Source organism: Chrysemys picta, chromosome 15 (assembly GCF_011386835.1).
Source record: "Chrysemys picta bellii isolate R12L10 chromosome 15, ASM1138683v2, whole genome shotgun sequence".
In the NCBI taxonomy this organism is placed as follows: domain Eukaryota; kingdom Metazoa; phylum Chordata; order Testudines; family Emydidae; genus Chrysemys; species Chrysemys picta.
In genome coordinates this window covers 12,295,264-12,315,106 of record NC_088805.1, presented here as the reverse complement: position 1 = coordinate 12,315,106, position 19,843 = coordinate 12,295,264, and the positions used below count along the sequence as shown (strand labels likewise).

At 42.6% G+C, this 19,843-nt stretch overlaps 1 protein-coding gene across 20 annotated transcripts in view; it reads right to left on the bottom strand.

Moving 5' to 3' along the window:
• Nucleotides 1–19,843, bottom strand: part of DEPDC5 (DEP domain containing 5, GATOR1 subcomplex subunit) — a 59,408-nt gene that overhangs the window by 11,604 nt on the left and 27,961 nt on the right. For 11 of the 20 annotated variants that reach the window (XR_010592758.1, XR_010592759.1, XR_010592760.1 and 8 more), the window contains 13 exons: nt 17,764–17,829; nt 15,985–16,168; nt 14,473–14,633; nt 13,282–13,399; nt 12,955–13,122; nt 11,535–11,754; nt 10,495–10,628; nt 7,855–7,963; nt 5,039–5,101; nt 3,163–3,314; nt 2,205–2,282; nt 1,637–1,769; nt 426–534 (listed from right to left, as the gene is read on the bottom strand). Coding sequence is in view for 16 of the 20 variants with exons in the window: in XM_065567892.1 (XP_065423964.1) it covers nt 426–534; nt 1,637–1,769; nt 2,205–2,282; nt 3,163–3,314; nt 5,039–5,101; nt 7,855–7,963; nt 10,495–10,628; nt 11,535–11,754; nt 12,955–13,122; nt 13,282–13,399; nt 14,473–14,633; nt 15,985–16,168; nt 17,764–17,829 (1,695 nt within the window). In the remaining 4 variants the exon portion in view is untranslated. The remainder of the gene's footprint in view (nt 1–425; nt 535–1,636; nt 1,770–2,204; nt 2,283–3,162; nt 3,315–5,038; nt 5,102–7,854; nt 7,964–10,494; nt 10,629–11,534; nt 11,755–12,954; nt 13,123–13,281; nt 13,400–14,472; nt 14,634–15,984; nt 16,169–17,763; nt 17,830–19,843) is intronic. The other 9 variants (XM_065567896.1, XM_065567897.1, XM_065567909.1 and 6 more) reach the window with 4 other exon arrangements.

The following is a 19,843-nucleotide window of genomic DNA, read 5'->3' as shown; positions in this document are numbered from 1 at the left end:
TAAAGGCAATGGGAAAGAGTTGTCAGTCAAGAACAAGGACCCCTTAACACATAAGGTACCATTACACTTCCTGAATTTCTAGAGCCTAGGTTCAGAGGGAGCTGGAGATCTCACATTTGTCTTCCGATTCCCATCCTTTGAGTCGACAGTTCAAGGAAATTTGGTGATCTTTTCTAAAGGTATGTGGTGAGGAGGGTGGGGAGAGTTGAGTTGTCCATCTGTCATTAAATTACCCTTTTTTTTTTAGTGTTACATTCACAAAGGCTAGGGCATCACTTTGGATCCCTATACACTATCCCCCCTCCTCCAAACATTTATTTAAGGATGCTCCCCTTTCAAATCCCTTCTCAGAATACACTTCTGCAGCAACACCTACAACAACTCAACAAAATTCAAGGTCTACACTGAGGGGCAAAAAGTCTGACCTCGGTCCGGCTCCTTATCAACGACAATCTTGTAGAAGTAAAACCCATAGATGAAGGTGCGCAAGGCCTCTCCAGATGCGTGAACAATCAACTGCTCATCCAGCATTTTCTAAAGAAAAAACAAATGAAAAGCAGCTTTCAGTGGTGAATCGGGGCTTTGGGGTGGGAATGGGGAGACATAAGGAAAGTGGGTCTTTCCTTTGGAGACATTAAAGGTTCAAGCTCCTCACCTGTAAAGATGAGAACGGCAGCAATGCTTCCCTAGACGTGCTGAAAACCCAGCAGGCTAGTAGCGAACAGGGTCAGAAGTCCTCATCTTCCAGATAATTTGTATTTTGTTCCTTTGAAGTTCCCTACTAACTAGTCTCTTTCCAATCTGCCTACTACCTCCAGCGTTTGCCCTCTTACTTATGTGCCTTTGTCTTACATATGGGTTTTCAGGGAGCTGCAAGTAGCCATCACATGGCTTCAGGGCTCAGAAAGGTTTTAGGATCCTCTGTGCTAGCTGGTGTGGAGTCTCAATAGAAGTGAATTCTAGAGTATTTCTGAGCCTCAAAACACAAACCCTGATGATGTGGTTCAACAGGGAAGAGAAAAACCTACCATGCAGAGTGAGTGAGTGAGTGAGTATTACATATAGTGTGTGTACTTATTTAAGTATCCTTGAACAGAACAGTTTAATGCTCACTGTTCTCGTGACAGCTCCAGTACCCAAAGCAGTTAGAAGAAAATACAACCACACTGTAGTGACTTACACTCCTAGCTAAAACTAGGGCTTTTGGTAACCACCAGTCAGTGTGAGATTGTATGTAAAACTGCCACCATCACACCAGCAGGGGAAAAAAATACAACACCTATTGCACATCATCACACTGTTCTGTGATAGGACATCTAAAATCAAACCATTGAAGAAAATATTTTTTCCAGCCAGTATCTGACTTACAAAACAAACATTGTTGCATATTTATTGTGATCTCCATCTCAAGCCAACACTTATTGGGGGAAGGAGAGATATAAAAACCTGGTGAAAGAAGGTCACATTTCCCTATACATACATAGTAGTGGAGACACTCTTGAAAAATATATTAGTAAGAGGATTTTAAATGAGACACAGACACAGACACACAATACAGTTTCCCAAACATCTATGCTTTCCCCAGTGAATGGGACATTTCTGGCTCATCCACCTGCCCTCTTGTCAATTCTCTCACCTGCATGATGTCAATGGCCATAGCCTGGGTCTGCACCCCTTCCAGGTTGTTCACCAGCCAGTGGACTACCTCAGCACTGATGAAACAATACGGAGAGAGGCCCTTCTGTTCAGAGAGCAGCTGGATCCCTGTACTGAATACCAACACGTTAAGCATGTAATTAACATGAACTGAAATCACACAGAAAGACAGAAAAATTACTACTGCAGAGGAGGAAAACCCAGAATGAGAAATCTGAAGTTCTCTGTAGCTTGTGTACCGTTAGTCTCTGAGACTGCAGAAGTTTGTATTTTGCAATGGAGAAAGCTCCTAAATTACTCCCTCTACAGTGACTCCTGCTTAGGCAGGCCTGGGACTGTAGCACCTGAATTCTATGTAGCCTCATTTTTGTACCTTAATTTCTACAGGGACTCCTGCTGGGAGAGGCTAGAACTGAATAATACGAAGACTGCTAAAGAAAAGCTATTCCACCATAGACCATGAAACTCTTCCATTGGGTGCTCACCCATCAAATCCTGCTTCAAAGCCTCATAGTGAGATTTTAGGCATGTTTTGACTCAAAACTTACGTGGGGTGCTTCATGGCTTCAAGAATCTCGATCAGAGTGGAAGAAGTAGTCAGGGAGCTTGCAGAAGACTGCTGAGAGCTGGAAAGTAAACAAAATTGTGTTTAACAGTCCTGTAGCTGCCAGTCTAGTTTGACAGATGTTTAGGAGAGCTGCAGTTTCTTCTCTTCACAGCAATAATTGTTCCACGTTTTATCTTCTGTTCTTGGTGCATGTGCCAGTAATTTGCAAAAGGCAGGAGAGTCTACGCATGTAGCTCTTGCCTTAGGAAACCTCCTTAGTGCAGCACAGAGCAAAGGGGAGGAGTTAGTTACCTTTAAGGAATAAACAGATGACTAAAGAACAGGTAAAAGCTGTAAGCACATTTTTGCACTGGATTTACTCATGCTATACAAACCCTATTTGCATGCACTGTAGTTCAGAAGCAATTCAAAACATGCCATTTTAAAGATACTAACATGGGAAACAGGTGCTACTGTAGTTTATTTTTAATACCACTTCCCCCACCGTGTTTCACCACCAGATTGGAACCCTTGGATTCCAACAACACACTTGATCCAACTACGCACTGGAGAGACCCCTTTCTCCTCAGAGAAGAGAAGGTATTGGATTTCCATGTCCATTCAAACCCTGGCTTCCTCAGAGTGCTCCACTAATAGACCACAAAAAAGTTCTGGAAGGAACAGACTGTTGGGGTGAGGGAAATCAGGCTCATGTCCATTCAATGCTGGACAACTGGGCTAGAAGACTGGTTTTAGCGCCACTATTCAAGGACAGCATTCTCCATCTAAGTCACAGAACATGGTCTTCAAGTGACATGTGCCTTCCAGTGCTGACACACATGGCATGAGCACAGCACATATTGTCCTATGTTTCCTATGCTAAGTACCCCCACCCCTGTTACCAGCAAGAGGAATGTATTAAACAGAATATCATTACAGAACTGCTGTGCTCTTCTTACCTGTTCTCAATGGAGCCAGCTGTGGCATATCCCTGGTCTCCTATATTCTGAGAGCTTCCAAGGGGCTGAGTGCTGCCCCTATCAGCTGACTGGCCTGTGTTTATCAACATGTTGCCATCTAGGGCTGGAGGAACTGTCTGATCTATAGAGACCTGTAAGGAGCGCGACATAGCAACACCTTGTAATTCACAGAACAATCCTTTTTCCACTACCCCAGCCTCTCGTAAGCACCCCAGCTCAGACTCTTCCCGGGGTAGGCAGTCCTTTATGCAGCTATACATATACAACAAAGACAAACAGAGTCTTGCTTTGGTCAGAGCTACTGACAACTCTGCAATTCATTACATCAGTGTCCCAAATTGACCCAGATTAACATAAAGATCATCAAGTAAGCAGCAACCGTGCTAAGAGAACTGGTGGCAAGGTAGCAAAGCTGGCTGCAGTCTGATATTTTCAAATTTTAAAACGAACAAGAAAGGATTTAGATTTGAGAATAAGCACCACCACACAGCCATGGCAACTGATAGAACAGGATCTCAAGTCACTGAATGGAAGGGGTGAGCAATTTAAAAGATAACCTCAGCTCTTTCTCTGAGATTGAAGCAGGTGAATTCAGCAGAGGGATTTCAGCTTTCATTATGCAAAACAAAACAAAAAACACCCATGCACACCTCTCTTTCTCTCTCTCTAAAAAGAAGCCATAATCCAGCTATCTTTGATTTTTTTTAGGGTAGTATCGGGAGACTGATTGGCACTCTCCCACAGCCGTGTCACTGAGTGATACTACAGGATACTTTCCTCCCGCAGGAACACTTGTACTAGTCCATGGCAGACTGAATAGTTATCAAAAATTAACATAAAAGCCTTTCAGAAAGAACGGGAATGCAGAAAGATTCAGCAAAAGACAGGCTGTAATTATCAGCTGCCATCTGTCATTAACACATATGGCTTAGGGAAAGACAAATTATGTAAAAGCTACATAAGAGGAGTGGGTGAGGGAGACGTGAACGGCAGAGAAAGTCTAACTCAAACAGGTGTACAATTAGGGCTTATCTGCCTTTGTGATTCCACAGTGCCCAGATTCAAGCACAGGGCCTGACTGACAGCATACAGCTCCCCTCAGCAGGGAGTTTGATGGAGGATGACAGACAGTTCGGGGGGTTGGAGAAGGCTTTACTCTGTGTCACCTCTCCTCGCTGCCACCTCCCAAGCTCTCACACTTTGCAAATTGTGCCCTTTCGATACAGCCAAAAGTGGCAGATGCTCCATATTGAAGTTACAGCACATTCATCCCTCCCAACCTCAGAGCTGGCTTGGACTAGCAGCACCCTCTGAGGATGTATTACCCTGTAACCAAGTACTAAGGAGTGCGCAAACGGCATCTGACACTACTACCCCATGAGACCACAGTGAATTCCACAATGTTTCCATCCTTGAGTGACCTAAGAATCCTAAGGTGGGACCTTGACCTGGTTCTCTACAGCACCAGCTATCAAGCAGATATTTAACAGAAAATTAGACAAGAGCTATTGCCATTCTTATTTAGTGAAGGAAGGTGGAAATCAGGAACTTACTAACGAAGTGAAAGGAAAAGTTTGAGTATTTGGCAAGTAAAGAATAACAAGGAAAGGTACAGGAGTATCCAAAACACAATACAAATACAGAGCTGTGGATGGAAATAAGTGTATTCACCAGCAGTCCCTTTATATTAATTACTGTCCTTTTGGTGCAATGCGCATCTCACCACTGCAAAAAGTAGTGAGCACATGTGGTAACTAGCCCAGGCCTAGCTTCCTCAGTTACAAGTTCAGGACCTGAGATGCACTTCATTGTCAGTCCAGATGCCAGGGATGGGAAGATCTGATTCAAAACTGACCTGCGGGTGGAAGGTCGAAGCTGTGCGTGGGCTGCGAACAAACTCCATAAAGAAGGCCCCATCCTGAAGGCATCGGAGGAAGTAGAAGCAGTAGCAGCAGCAGCAGTGACAGGAACAAGGAGGTGAAGAAAAGCAAAGACAGCGTTGTGCAAGTGTGCAGTCACCACAGGGAGGGAGTGAAAAACCAAAAAGACACCTCCGTCCAGATAGGCAGGCACATCAGAATTCAGAGCATCAGCAGACTCTGCTCTGAGACATTCCACCTCCTTGTTAGAGATGCCCCAGTCAATCACATTAGACCATCACACTGATCAGGGGCCTGTCCAAGCACATGCAGCTCTGAGCACAGCCTCAAATTCTATTACGGTGCAGGGGAGAGGGAGAGAAATTCACTGTAGAGAAGCTATTTCACCAATGTCAAAGCATGCACAAATTAAATGGGCACTCCCCCTCCTACACACATACCTGGCATGGACTCTTCCCTTGCTGCTAACCAAGGACTTGTGCCAAGAGCCTCCTCCCACAAAAGATAAAGCAATTGATCCTCTCTAGGTTTTCATTTGTGTTTTCATTCTTTGTTGCCTTCTTTAGGCACAAGCCTTTCTCCAGGCTGAAGTTACTAAGCTGGGCCTGTATCTGGGGTACATGTACACATGACTTATGTCCTCAGGGACTTCACCACATGGTTATAAACCTGGCACCTTCTTTGGTGCAGGAACATGGCAGGTGAGCTGTGGCCCCAAACACACATGCTAATGCAAGCAACTTTACAAACTGCCAGGTGTTCCCCAAATGGTTTTTGTACCAAGCTAACTCATCATGCTAACCACTCATGGTTGTCTGAGAACTGCCTGCTGAGTTGATCCACCAGTGTCCTGCAGCCTGGGAAGGTGCATTTTGGTGTGACTGACTCAGAATGCTCCCTTTTGTCTGTTGATATAACACACAGCTGTGGTAGTGTCTGTCAGCACTTGGATTGTTGATCCCAGGGGTAGCAGCCAGGATCCCTTGCATGCCAGGTGGATGGCTTTGAGCTCTAGGATGTTTATGTGATGCATGAGGTCATGTATTCCAGAAGTCTGAGACATGCTCTTATTGATGTTTTTGGGTGAGTCTGAAGTTGCTTGATGAGGTTTGCTATTGTTGGGAATCTTTCATATACAAATGGAAACATTTAATTGTAACCTGTGAATGTGAAAATACCCTTTGCTTTCTTTAAAATCTCTATTTGTAGATATTTATAAAAGAGTTTATCACTGGAGTATCCAAGCACTGCCAGCGACTGATGAACTTGTCTGAACTCTACACTAAATCTTCCATGAAGGACAGATTTTAATATGGTTACTTTTCGATTATGGCCAGCAGCATTTGTGCTTAGAGCAAGGTCTCCTACGTAGCATGTGATAAAATACTTTGCCAATGGAGTCAGCAGGAATCACTGACAGCCAAGCTATTCCTTCCTCCATCTGTAGAGCATGCTGGTTCCCCATATCACTCTCCTCCCCCACGTCCTGCTATGCAAAATCCCAGCAATGGTGCAAAAAGCAGTGTGGTTTTTAAACTAGGGGAGAGGAGTGAAGTAGTGCAGGTTACTATGCAGTAGAGGTTTAAGATGAGATTTTATAGCACAAATTAGGGTCTGAAGGTTTGCAAATGTACTTCAGTCCTCATATTCTGCACCAAGCTTGTCCAAGTTTAAGTGTATTGACCTTCTCCTCTCATGCAGCTCAGTGAGGTCTATGTCTCCAATACAAATACATGTTTATTAGTGAAAAGGTCAAAACTTCAGTGACAGTTCAACTGCAATACAAACTACATTCAAACCCAGATCTTCAAGGGGATGCTGTATATGCCCTGGGTACTGTACCATCAACGCTTTCTTAATGGTCAGTAGCAAGATACCAAAGGGGCCCTTCTCAGGCTGTGGGCTGCCCCTCGACAGTTAATCCCGAGACAAGTCAGACTTATGAATCTTGTGTCTTGACTCAGTAGGCACCTGTGCCTCAGCTCTGGAGCAGTGCTCCTTCCGACCCCATCAGACGTCAAAGCCAGAACGGAGGCAAATAACTGGAGCTTCTCGGTCAACATAGCTCTGGAGGCTTAGGGTGGAATCTCGGCTCCCCGGGGCTCTTCAGAATGACAGACTGGAGGACTGAGGTCTAAAGTTGCATCTTTCCTTTCAGTGTCCAATGAGGTTTGTAGAGTGCTCCAAGAGGAACAATTTTAAGCAGGCTTTTCTATCTTTGAGTTTGCTTAGAAAAGAGGTACATCGCTCAGGAATACGTCCCTCTCCTAAACAAAATAAGCACTTAAAGAGCCCACCATTAAGTGGCATTGAAGCTTCCCACAAGGGGCAGATTTCAAACCTCAGAGATTTAGCTTCTGCCATTTTGCTAGATCCCCTGTAGGAGGCTGTCTATGTGGTGTTTCTATCTTAAAACCTGAACCTATCTAAAATAAAGCAAAACAAGTTGTGTGTTGCCAATAGGCAAGAAGACTAACTAAGCACAGTGCACAGAGAAGCAGGCCAACGCTGCAGGGGAGATGAACTGAGAATGAACTGAGGGATAGCTGGACCTGCCCCACCCTTTCTGCCTTTTTGGGGGTGTGTGGGGGGATGCACAAGGACATCTAGGATGCAAAGCAGCAGCCCCAACAGATGTTGCTAGCTTTAAAAAAAAAAATCTGACCTCACACGCATGGCGCACATGTGAATCAAGAGTAGAATGTATGTGTACAATCACTCCAAGAACTCTGTTAATTTCAGAAGAGACTCTCTCAAGTATCAACTAGAGACTGGGCCAGAGTGTTGTTACCTTGCGTGGACTGTCCACATAGGTGGGAGTGATGGCAATGCTCCCACTCTCAGCAGGTTGGGCAGAGCTCTTCCCAGAAAGCATTGCTGCTTGCTGCTCCCCCAGGGTCCTAAAACAAAGGATAAAAAGCCATAAATATTGTTACATAGTGTCCCAGGTTGGACCATACACTGGCTGAAAACTATTGTTTTGGGAGGAAGCATTACTGTGCTTTCTAGAGACAGATGCTTTCCCCTACACTCAACCTCAAAGGGGTCTATCAGCTTTTTAGAAAAGGATGATTTTACCCCAGATACACAATACCTTGGAGTCCTGAATCTATTAACTGTTTTTCCTAGCGCACAGTACTTGCTGCCCTCTGAATATGTTCAAAGCTCTCCCCTAGTACACAAGCATCAAACTCCTTGTTTTCAGTGGTATATCTGGTACCAGCACTCTTGGAATTTACTCACCATCATTCCTAAATTATCTCTGGTAACACATCTACTTAGCCTCAGTTTTACAGCCATTTTAGGCAGACACTTTTGTGCAAACGCAGCTATCATAGAGCACTCTCCATAGGGATTTGCAGAAGGAATAGTACTAGAATTTATAAAATGCGACTAACTCTGTTGTCTTATGATGGGAGTTGTTAGAGTGAAAATCTCTTACAAGTAGCTGAGTATTTTGTTTGTTTTTAAAAAGGAAAATGGCAGTTTGGACTGCCAAAATATATTATTTAGGTCTTTTTTTTTTTTTTTACATGAACCTATAGACTATTTCTGCCTGAGCTGATGAATCTCAAATATGGACATTCAGTCAAAACAGAGCCAGTATGAACTGACACAAACATTTTTGAGATAAGAAAAGAAGATTAATTGACATTTCATGTAAAATGAACAGGTGCTTGCTCCCATCCCACAATGCATTGCTAAGCCCAACACAAAAACAGAGGGAAGAGGTAACTAGGAGGTTTGAGGCCTTGCTTAGGCTGAGTTGTTAGCTACCAGTGCAGCCGCACCCATACCTAATCTTTGGTGTAGATGTGATTTAAAACAAAAGTAGCTCAGTTTCTAAGATGCACCAATATAAACTGCATTGCACCAGCGCTGGTGCAGCTACACTGGTAGCTGAAATCTTTGGTGTGGACAAGGTTTTAGTCTTGCACCAGAAAATCAAACACACTGAAGCTATTCCAATAGAGAAGGAAGGCAGCTCACAAAGCTAACATGCAAACATAGTTAACCAGCAGTGTCTCCTACAGTGTATGAGCTGTGGCTTCAAAAATCCTTCTGCAAGACTCATCTCCCTGCTGGTGTCACCTGCTCAAGGACTTGAATTAATTCTCTCCTCATGTGGGAAGGTGAATGCCAGTGTGTGCGTAAAACTGATTAGCACGAGTGGGCGTTAACAAGGAGTTAGAATGTCTGTGATAATGGGACTTACTCTCAAATCCACCCACAGCACTGAGAGCAAAGAAGACTCTAGTGTTATCACAAAATGGAATTTGGAATCACACCAGCAATTCCCTGTTTAGTCTCTTTCCTCCCTGTACGTTATATTTCCTGAGTTGAAGTAACTTTCCTACCACCTCCTCTGAAGTGTTTTAGTTCATAATGAAGATTTTGAATATTCTAACAACATTAATCAGGAGATTCCAAATAAATTTGCTGTGTCATTAAAGATCTTGGTTTTAATGCATAAAGATCTCTACGGTTTGGGATCTGGTTAGCTTAGAGACTGCCTCTCTCCCACACCCCCAATGGATAGATCATCTGAGGAGCTATGGCTGTCAGTCCTAGATGGGCACAACCGGATTGGAAGCAGGGTGTCTTCAGCAAGGGTCTGGAAATAGTTTTGTTTGCACTGACATTGGTACAGCTTTCCTACTAGCTTGGTCTTAATATATCACACACATTCCCATATGATGTTTAGTACCCTCAGAACAGTAACAGTAACGGATATAAGCAAGCATGAACATGAACTTCATTACTGGAATGTGAGTGTAGTTGAGAGACCTGCTGATGTCTCATGTCATAACTCAAGAATGTTAATGATATATTACTGGACTTGACAAACCATATCCCCAAATGTTTTATGAACAATTCTATACAAAGTAATGTTATACTGACTGTGTTGTATCCTACCAGCTGGATGGAAGGATCTCAAAATGTGGAGCTCAATCCTTCTGAATTGTCAGTGTCAGAAATGGTCATCCTTCAGAGCCTGGTGCAAGGCTCATCTTTTTAGCCAAGACTATGCTGGGTGGATCTAAACTAAGGCACTTCCTTACCACTTCCTCCACTTTCCTTATTTCTCTCATAGTGGGTAGGTGATTCATTCGGGGGTAGGGCCAGTATTGCTGCCCATAGCAAGTGGTACAAACATGTTTCACGTGTGATGCACCAAGATACCATGGTGATGATGTCCTTGTAAATTACTAATATAATCTTCTCTCTTTGCTGCCCTTGCACTTGTACAGATGTAACATACCCTGTCCTACTGAAAAGAATGGCATTGCCCCACTGTTGTAACTCCTCTCAGGGAGCAAAATCTGAGGTGCTTCCTTTGTTTGATGATAAATTCCCCAATGTGCTGAAGCCCGGGCCAGGTGGGTGCTCTGTGATAAGGGTGTTTATTAACTTTAGCGTTCAGACTCACTTCTGACTGGCTTCCATTTCCAACAGGGCTGAGAGGGCCGAGGTTCCCTTCTTCCCAACAGGAGGCCCAGAAGGCTCCAGAGAGTGAGAGGAGATTGGGCCAGCCATCTGCAAGCCTTTCAGAGCAGCCCCTTTCTAAGTAAAAAGGAACAGAAGAGGAAACAATGAGTCAAGGTCTTCAAGCTGATCAACAATAAAGTCACACCTTATAACAGTGATAATACTTTGGAGACAGCATCTAACAAAAGAGCAAGGGCTTCTCTACATGGGGAAACTGACTAGAATAGCAATTCCAGAATAGCTCCCCATCGGGGGACTTTTCCAAAAATAAAAGTGACTTTGTTCTGGAATAATTACTGTGCTCACAAAATGGAGTAATTATTTCAGAATTTATTCCAGAACAGTATCTCCACACAGGCGAGTTATTCTGAAATAGGTAGGTGGTTCATTCTCCCCCTTGCAGACAAAACCTAAGATGGGAAAAATAATTAGACCCCCCTGAACTAGCAAAGTTACTAAACATACTCTCCTTCATTTATACACTTCCTACGCAGCACAGGACTCTTTGGGTGAATTTCATATACCTGTAAACAACAGCTAATAGTATTGGCCATTTGGTGACTCTCAAAGTACAATTATAGACAACGGATCCACTGACCTATATGACTTCCTTTACTCGAGCTGCTGAGTGCAGCACTCAGCCTGCTCAGTTCAGAAAAGTGAATTGTTTCATTCCATAGAAGACAGGGATCTTCTGAGCATCATTCCCTTAGAAGCAGGATGCACAATGCCCCCACATTCACCATTGCCACAGTACAAAGCAGTGAAAGAGTCCTTCAGTGGATGGTGGTTCCCAAATATCAGTCTTGTTTCAGCAACAGACTCTCTCTGAGCAGAAAGCAATGAAGCCAACAGGCATAGTGTACAGTACAGCACCGCTTACCGCAATGCCAGTCAATTGGGAATGTTATTAGAGAGCTAGAAGTGCTTCAAAAACTCAGCCTCTCACCCCACTAAGGTTTAGTTACAACACTGACTCACCCTGATCATCCGGTCTGATCGATGGCGCCGACGAATGCGATTCAAACCCTCCACAAAGCGGATGAAGCCATCCAAGAGCTGCCATTCCTCTTCATCAGAGCGGGGCTTGTCTCCATACACATCACAGTGTGCTTCACCTTCTGTAATGCGCTTTGTGGCACTGATGCAGGCTGGGAGCAGCAGAAAGCGTGTCCTCCAGAATTTCAGTGACTCAATAAGGCTGGAGGAAGGAACATGGTGGACAAATAAAAAAAGCAGACAGGGTACAGCATATCTCACAGCTGTGAATGAGAGATTCTATACAACATGGTTGTGTGCCAACTTGCTTAGAGTCCAACAAGTAGATTATAATATCACTGAGTTACACCTGCAAAGATCACCAGGTCCCCACTGCACTCCCACTTCAATTGGGTATGCATCCGAAGAAGTGGGCTGTAGTCCACGAAAGCTTATGCTCTAATAAATTTGTTAGTCTCTAAGGTGCCACAAGTACTCCTGTTCTTTTTGCAGATACAGACTAACACGGCTGCTACTCTGAAACCACCTCAATTAACGCAGTTAATACTCGCTTACATCCATGGTTTTAACGGATCTCATGGCTGTGCCATTAAAGCATCAAATGACCTACATGCAATGGGGCATTCAGCAGGATGAATGTCAGTGGGAGGTATTTACCACCAAGCATGTTGAAACACAGTACAGAAAAACTAATTTCCAGGTTGATAATGTCACATGGACCTTCACTTTTAATGTAACCCATTAGGCAATGCTGTAACAAGGTTTTACTGTAAAAAGCAAAAGGAAAATAAATTTCAGAGATACAGGCTAAGGCACAGAGGATTTCAGTTGAGACTTGAAATGAGATGGAAAGGTACAAGGAGGCTGATTCACTCGATAGATACAGAAGAAAAGGCGCTCAACACCTTTGGGGATACTCCGTGAAGGGACAAAGAGAAGGCCAGTTTTAAAGTCGACAGAGGGGAGGGAGTAGAGTCAAGCAAGGTCTGTAACTTGAGTAAGTCCACAGAAGGTTTTAAAAACTAAGGAAAGAAATTCTGAATTGCATCTAGAAATGAATGAAAAGTCAGGGAAACTGTCCAAGGATGACAAAATGTCATCATACGTTTTTGCATGCACGGGGGATGGAGGAAGGTAAGAAATAGATCACAAATACCAGCATGCGTGAGACTTTGCACCAAAATCAGGCAATGCAAAAATGGTGCTATGTAAAATTCAAACAAGGGTAACAGAGCTGATAATAGCATATCAATGAAAGCAGGTCAAACACTCCCTCAAGTACCATGTCACCAGAGCTATTCAAGCCTTTACAGAGAAAAATGTTGGGTCAACTGTAGATCAAAAGGAAAAAAGAAAAAAAATAGGACAAAGAGCAATTAGGATGGAAAATGAGATCTCTCACCTGAAGTCTTCAGAGCCAGCAGAGCAGATATACTGATCCAGGTAATTCCACTTGTACTCTTCCAGCCGCTCGTGGGAGAACTCGACCCAGCAGGAGACAAATTCAGAGTCAGAGTGTGAAGGGCACAAGCTGTAGGTGTAGTTTATCTGAGCAGATTCATAAGGATACCTGACAAAGACAAAGCAAGCCTCACCAATCCTGGCACTCTCAATGGCAGCTCCTCCCGTAACAGAAGGCATTGAATACAGTCATCCAAATACAGGTAGGAGGAGACAGCAAGTCTGCTGGACAGGTGGTGCTAACTTACTTGACTGGAGAGATACTCACTTTGGCAGATATCGAGTGACCGTAATTATTTTGTCCTTTAAGATGACTTTGTGGAATGTGCGGCCCATGCTCAGCCAATACTGATCTTCCTCCTCAGGCTGATTTCGTGATACAAGGCCTAGAAGTAATACATAAAGAGAACATCTTTCTGTTCACCTATGTTAATAGTCACAGCTTTGTTGCACAAACTGCACCTATACTGTAACATTCCATGAATGAGCTTCCAAACGCTATTTAAACCAAGTGTCATCTTTAATACCATTTCTTTGAAGAAGGCTTGCTCAGCAAGATCAGCAGTAGACATGCTGCAGGAAGTGTTGTGCACCTAACTGATGGGCTGGTAATTTCAGCATCATTTTCTATCCTTCTCTGTGCTTCATTCCCGGAGTTAATCCCTTAATGTGTTGTTTTTCCAAACGAATCTCACCATTTAAGCCTTTGTTTCCCACCCAAAACCACAAAGGGTAATAATTCTCGTTCCTACCTTCACATATTCACCTCCCTCAAGCCTCCCCTTACTTTAACTTTGTCCAAAAGACATCATTAACATTTTAAATCAAATCCTGTACTTAGACTGTGATTCCAACACAGGGAAGCGGGACCGCATTACCCCACGTAATCTAGAGACCATCTACACTGGGTATTAAACTGTGTTAGCTGAAGCATGGTTTTAAGACAGTTCTGGTTAACCCTGCCCACTCTGGACTGGACACAGCCATTTTTAAGTCATGTTTCAAAAGACTTATTCTAGACTAAAATTGGGGAAAAACAGTTTCAGAAATAGCTGTACCTGTTCTACAGTGACTAGGCAAATTGTATTTAAACCTGTGTTAGCACGAACTATGTTAAACTGGCTCACCTACATATTTCAAACCCCAGTGGGTACAGGGGTTCTTATAAGTCTCCAAACAGAGTTCAGAACTGCTTTCCTGGATACACTATGCCCTACCTCCCCAACCCCATATCCATCTCCTGCAGTCACAGCTGACTCTCCATTGTCTGCACTTGTGCTGCCCCATATCTGGAAATCTCTCCCTCGAAGTAACCAATCACGTAAGACAAAGTAAAATGTGAAGAGAAAGAATGAGTCTGACTGATGACTGTGGAGGCTGTTGGGGGGAAGAGGAGTGAAGGAAAGACAGGACAGAATTTATTATGGAGAAAAGGAGCTACAAAGCAGGTAACACTCACCTCGGCTGTAGAGGGGGCTGCTGCTCAGAGGGGGTGGTACAGTGGTAGTCGGTTTCTGTGGTTTGGGATGCACAATGATTTGATATCCTTGCATGAGACGCTGACAAATGAACTCCTCAAACACTTGTTGGGCTGTCATCTGCACACCTTCCTCATCTCTCCTGAGCACAAGGGATTAATCACAAGACCAATCAGCGTAAGGAACTGGCCACACACCTGCTCTTGTTTCCACTTTTCCCAATTGAGGCCCTATTACTGCAATGGAATCTGCACAGGTGGAGCCTTGTGCCTGCACAGATCTACTTGCAAGATCCGGATATAAGACAGCTGCATTTCTATCACTTCTATCAACAGTTCATGGGGATGGATATTACCAAACTGTCTGGAAATATTAGTTGGTATTTTGCAAACAATTCTGAAGCTAGTGAGAATAAGAGGCATTCTGACCATCAACATTTATTTACAACAGCAGCAGTTAAATTTCTGACAGTTGTATTTTTCAGCACTCGTACTATTTAGCAAATATATTCATAATGATATTCACTTCTATAAGACTTTCCATCAGAGAGTCTCAAAGCAGCTCGGTAACATGAATTAAAACTCAAACACCTTTAAAATGGGGAGAATACTTTCCTTCCTCAGAAAGGGGCAATTTAAGGCACAAAGAGGTTAAAAGATTGGCTCATCATTGCCAATCAGCAGGAGAGCTTAGTATAAAACCCAGAAGCCCTCACTCCTGGTGCTGTGCTGTAGCCAACAGCCCCTATATTCCCTTCTTCTCCTGAACACTGGTATCCTGCTCTTAGAGGGGCAGACATTTCTCCAAGCAGATTAATTTACTTTAATAAAGCCATTTCTTATACCTTCTAAGTGCCTAAAGTGTAAGATTTTAGTCTCTCATTGTGAGAGGTTTTATTCCTCCCTAACAGGGCAGTAGTCAACATAGCTGTTTTGTTACTTCATAGTTGGTGGGAAGTTTCAGAGATGTTGAAGGGAAGCAGCATGGTTTTGGGGAGAGTGTTCTGCTATATGGTGGCTACTGCAGAATTGCAAGAGAATCTCAGAGTGTCTTTTGGTTTATCACACCACGATGGTTTTCCTTCCAAAATTCTCCCAACAAAGTATCTCTGGAAACAGGGTGGAGGAGTGGTATTTTTTATTAATTTATTTACTTAAAAAAGAGATACTCAGTATTCCAGGACATTTATCACAAGAAATATGGGGGTTGTATTTTTTAAAAACAAACAACCATGTCAAGTTTTGTACCCAAACTAATTTCTAACAAACATCCAGAGGGAGGCAAAACTGACAGATGTTACCAGTGGACAAAGGTGCAAAGCTGTCATCTAGAGAGAAAGGTTATCTATTCCACTGCCAACCATGTTGGCAACTCTATATATTGTATGAAAGTCACAAAATGTTCATTTTCCACCAGATTATCCCTGCCTGGGATTATCTGGAACCTTTTGGTTCAATGCAAGAGACTGTACAAGAGGAGGTGTTGGCACAAACCTGTCAATGTCAGCTTCTGGGAGCAGATCATAGCAGCCCTCAGTGTAGTCATTCTGCAAGCTCTGGCGGTCTGGGAAGTAGTCCGTGGTGAGAGGAAGGCATGCCGGAGTAGTGAGAGATTTCCAGTCCACCCCAACTGTACAACAGAAGCCTGGCACTACAGGGGGAGCAGACAGTGTCAGAACTGCCTCGTTGCATCATGGGGAGAAGACAATGGGGGCACGTGTGGTCACGCATGAAAAATTAGGGGTGGGGAGGGAGAAGAAGGATGTGTGAAGAGAGGAAAGTTGGAAAGAAAGGTAAGTGTAAGATATGAATGAAAGTCACCAGCAGGTTGGATGGGGAGGGAAGGAAGGCGAGTAAGAGAGAAAAGGGGAGGGAGAGAAAGACACAGTTTGTTAAACAATGCAGTGCACATGCTAATTCAATCCCATCATGCAAATGGGATTCAAAGTTAATACCTTAAATTATCTGTTGATTGTAAGCTAGAGCTGAAATAGCTGCTGAGGTTACTGCAGATCAGGTGCAATTTCATATTATGAAACATATAAAGAAAAAAAATCAACATTCCAAGTCTGGACAAGCAAATCAGACCAGCTCCTCCTCCTGGATGATTGTAGGAGAGGTTGGTGAGGGAAAGAATGACAGCCTGTTTCTGGAATAGGTAGCATACAACAGCAGAAAAGAGAACATTTCTACAGTTATAAAAATAGAAGACAGCCAGAAGAGGTGGGAAGAAAGGAAAAATAGTATCTTGTAACCTGCTTTCCCCCCACACCCCTCTAAATTTAGACTATTGTTGTAAGATTCTGGAGATCTAAAACACAGATAATTCAACATCAAATAATCTACATCAATCATCTGTCCAGGGATGCCTGAATCAACCTGCCCTAAGAGCTCTGGGCGATTACCGTTACATAAATCATTGTTGCACAGATCTCATCGATAAAGCTGTTTTACTTTACCTTAAACATTTTATTTTAACATTAATGAGGGGGGAAATATTGTTGCAAGAAACTGATACAAGACAAACTGTTGCAAGAAATGTTCTCTGAAGCAGAGCCATGCCCTCACTCTTGTAATAGATGGAGGCATATAAGCTTCAGTAAAGGGTATCTTGTACATAAAATGCTGGCCTTCCTTCTCTTTCATTAGATTGTCCAGCTGGCACCAAACAGAACCTTTATGGTTCAGAGGCAGATCAGGAGAGTCCAACAGCCTCTTTAGCTCGTTACGTAAAAATTATGGGCAGAGGATGAATTCAGGAAATGATACAGCTTTTGATTTAATGAATTCTTAGACAGGAACATGTAAAGCCATAGTATACAAGGGCTCTACAGCGAGCCACTGACAAGCACAGGAAAGCAGAATGTAAACCGGACTGCTGCTGCATACTCAGTGCATAACTACACTACAGCTGCAGTGCCGTAGTTTAATACTGCATCAATGGAAGCGGTTTTTCTATCAATGAAGTTAGATTAACTACACTGATGGAAAACTCTCTCCAAGAGGTGGTAGTTAGGTCAATGGAAAAATTCTTCTGTCGACCTGCCCTCTTTACGCAGGAAAGATGGTTAGGTCAACCAAACTACAGTGCTCGGCGCATGAAATTTTCCCCAGTCCTTAGCAACATAGCTACTTCGGTCTAATTTTTAAGTGTAGACCAGGCCCCACTAGACTCTCAACTCCTTGCTCACCAACCCCTAATGCCTTTGCATGTACACACACCCCAGCCCTTGTCTACCCAGGCCTCCTGCCCAACCCTCCCCTCCCGCTTACTTGGATTCAGAGAGGTGGAAACAGCATCTTCCAATGAATCTTTGTTCTGGGTTCTGAGGTTCATCCCTATGAGAGGCAGACATGTATTTTATTACAAATAATCATTTGTGCATAACATTCATTCCTCTTCCCTCCAAGAGAAATTCACACAAACGTGCGTAAAGCTCAAAGTAATTGTATAATGTCTCTCCTAACCCCCAAGATATTCAGGGCACTGCATAACATAAAATATATAAAAACACCCAACACATAAAAAGCCACCATCTTTAAATTCAATTAAAGTGGCCCAGTACTAAAATGGATACCATGGTGACGGGCAGCTTTATAAATGCTTGCAATAAAAAATAATTGAGAGTTACCCATAATTATTAAGCTTGCTAACCTCTAGATTTCACATTTAAAGGCTAACCCAATTTTTCCTAAATTGGGCACTTTTTTTGAACACGCAGGATGTTTCTATTAGATTTTTTTCTTACTTAAGGGGAAAAAAGTGAGACGAATTAATACATATAGAACGTATCGAGGACGATGTTAAAGTTAGTAAAAACAAACAATGGAAACTGCCACAGAAATATTTATATAGCAAGAGAGGAAAAATAAGATTTACTACAGAGTTCAAATAACTTATGAGAGTACATTATGGGGATTCAAGGTAGCCCAGATGTTTTAGACACAGACTACCAGTGTACATGGCTTTCTGAGGAAAAAAAGAACAACAGATGATTCTCTGGATTCAGCCAGTATAGCTCTACCTGGCTGCCTGGGCACTTACTGAGCTGGAAATTTGGAAAGCGATAACCCTCTAAGAATTATTGCAATAGATTACATCGGCAAAAACAAACCACCGCTAAAATATCTTTAAGTGGAGAATATTTGTGGATGATAAAAGTAACCAAGGTGCTGAAAATATGGACATTCAATCATTTATAAACTGTACTTTCTGCACCATTCTAACATAAAGGGGAAAAGAGACAGTATACCCATGATCAAGAGGGAAAAATTACAACTGTTGTGGGCATTTTCAGATTTTGAGCCAAATTTTCCTCTCTGTGCTAGACTGGATCAAAACTAACATTGAGTTAAACTGAGTTACTATGGATTTATGCTAATGTAACTGACTGCAGAATTTAAACGTTTGTGTTTAACATCTTAACTATAGTGTTAATGATATGAAATGGACTCATTGTTCAGCTAACTTGGAGAACATGTACTGGGCAGAGTTTCTAAATATTCACAGGGGCTGATTTTATAAAGTTGGAACCCGCCGCTTTATCCAATAAATGAATATCCAAGAAAATCATGTTCTCTACATTATATAGCAATTACTGTAAGAACAGATGGGTTTTTGATTCCATGATGATGGCAGGAAATCAGAAGAGGAGGCAAGGACAAGTTGCCATTAATCTTGCGTCAAACCCATTAATGACATCCGCCATCCACTTAGGAAAATGCAATAAGACTTGTTTTCTCTAAACTGTCATCTGGCATCTGCTGGACAATACAGATAACATGTTGAATAGTTGGGGTAACTTTTTACTAAGGAGGCACATGTTGCAATACCTGAATGAACTATGCTGTAGGCAGGAGCATGATGCCCTGATGTGATTCACTAAAAATCTGGTTGGAAAGATCTGTTCTGGATGACTCATGGCATAGGAAATGGAAAGATATAGGCTGGAGTCACATCCATGCAGTAGTGGCTTCAGCTCATTAGAGAGTTCAGTTACGAAGAGATGCTAATAGGGAATTTTAAGAAGCATGATAACTAGAGACATAATTTTGCCTATAAATCACATATGTGTCTGTTACAGCGGTTTTGAGGCTTCTCAAAACAATACAGTTGAAAAAGGGAAAAAAAATTATTACTAGGAAAAATTATATATTCTGTGCATTCATGTTGAACAAATTATATACAGTATTTGAGGTGCAATCCAACAACTACCAGAACAAAAATATGAAATCAACTTGGAAGATATAAATGTAAGGTAAGAAAATTAACCACGTTCAAATGAAACCCAGGCAAGGACATGAAATAGAAATAACTTTACAGTGATTAGTTAACTGATATGGATTTCCACAC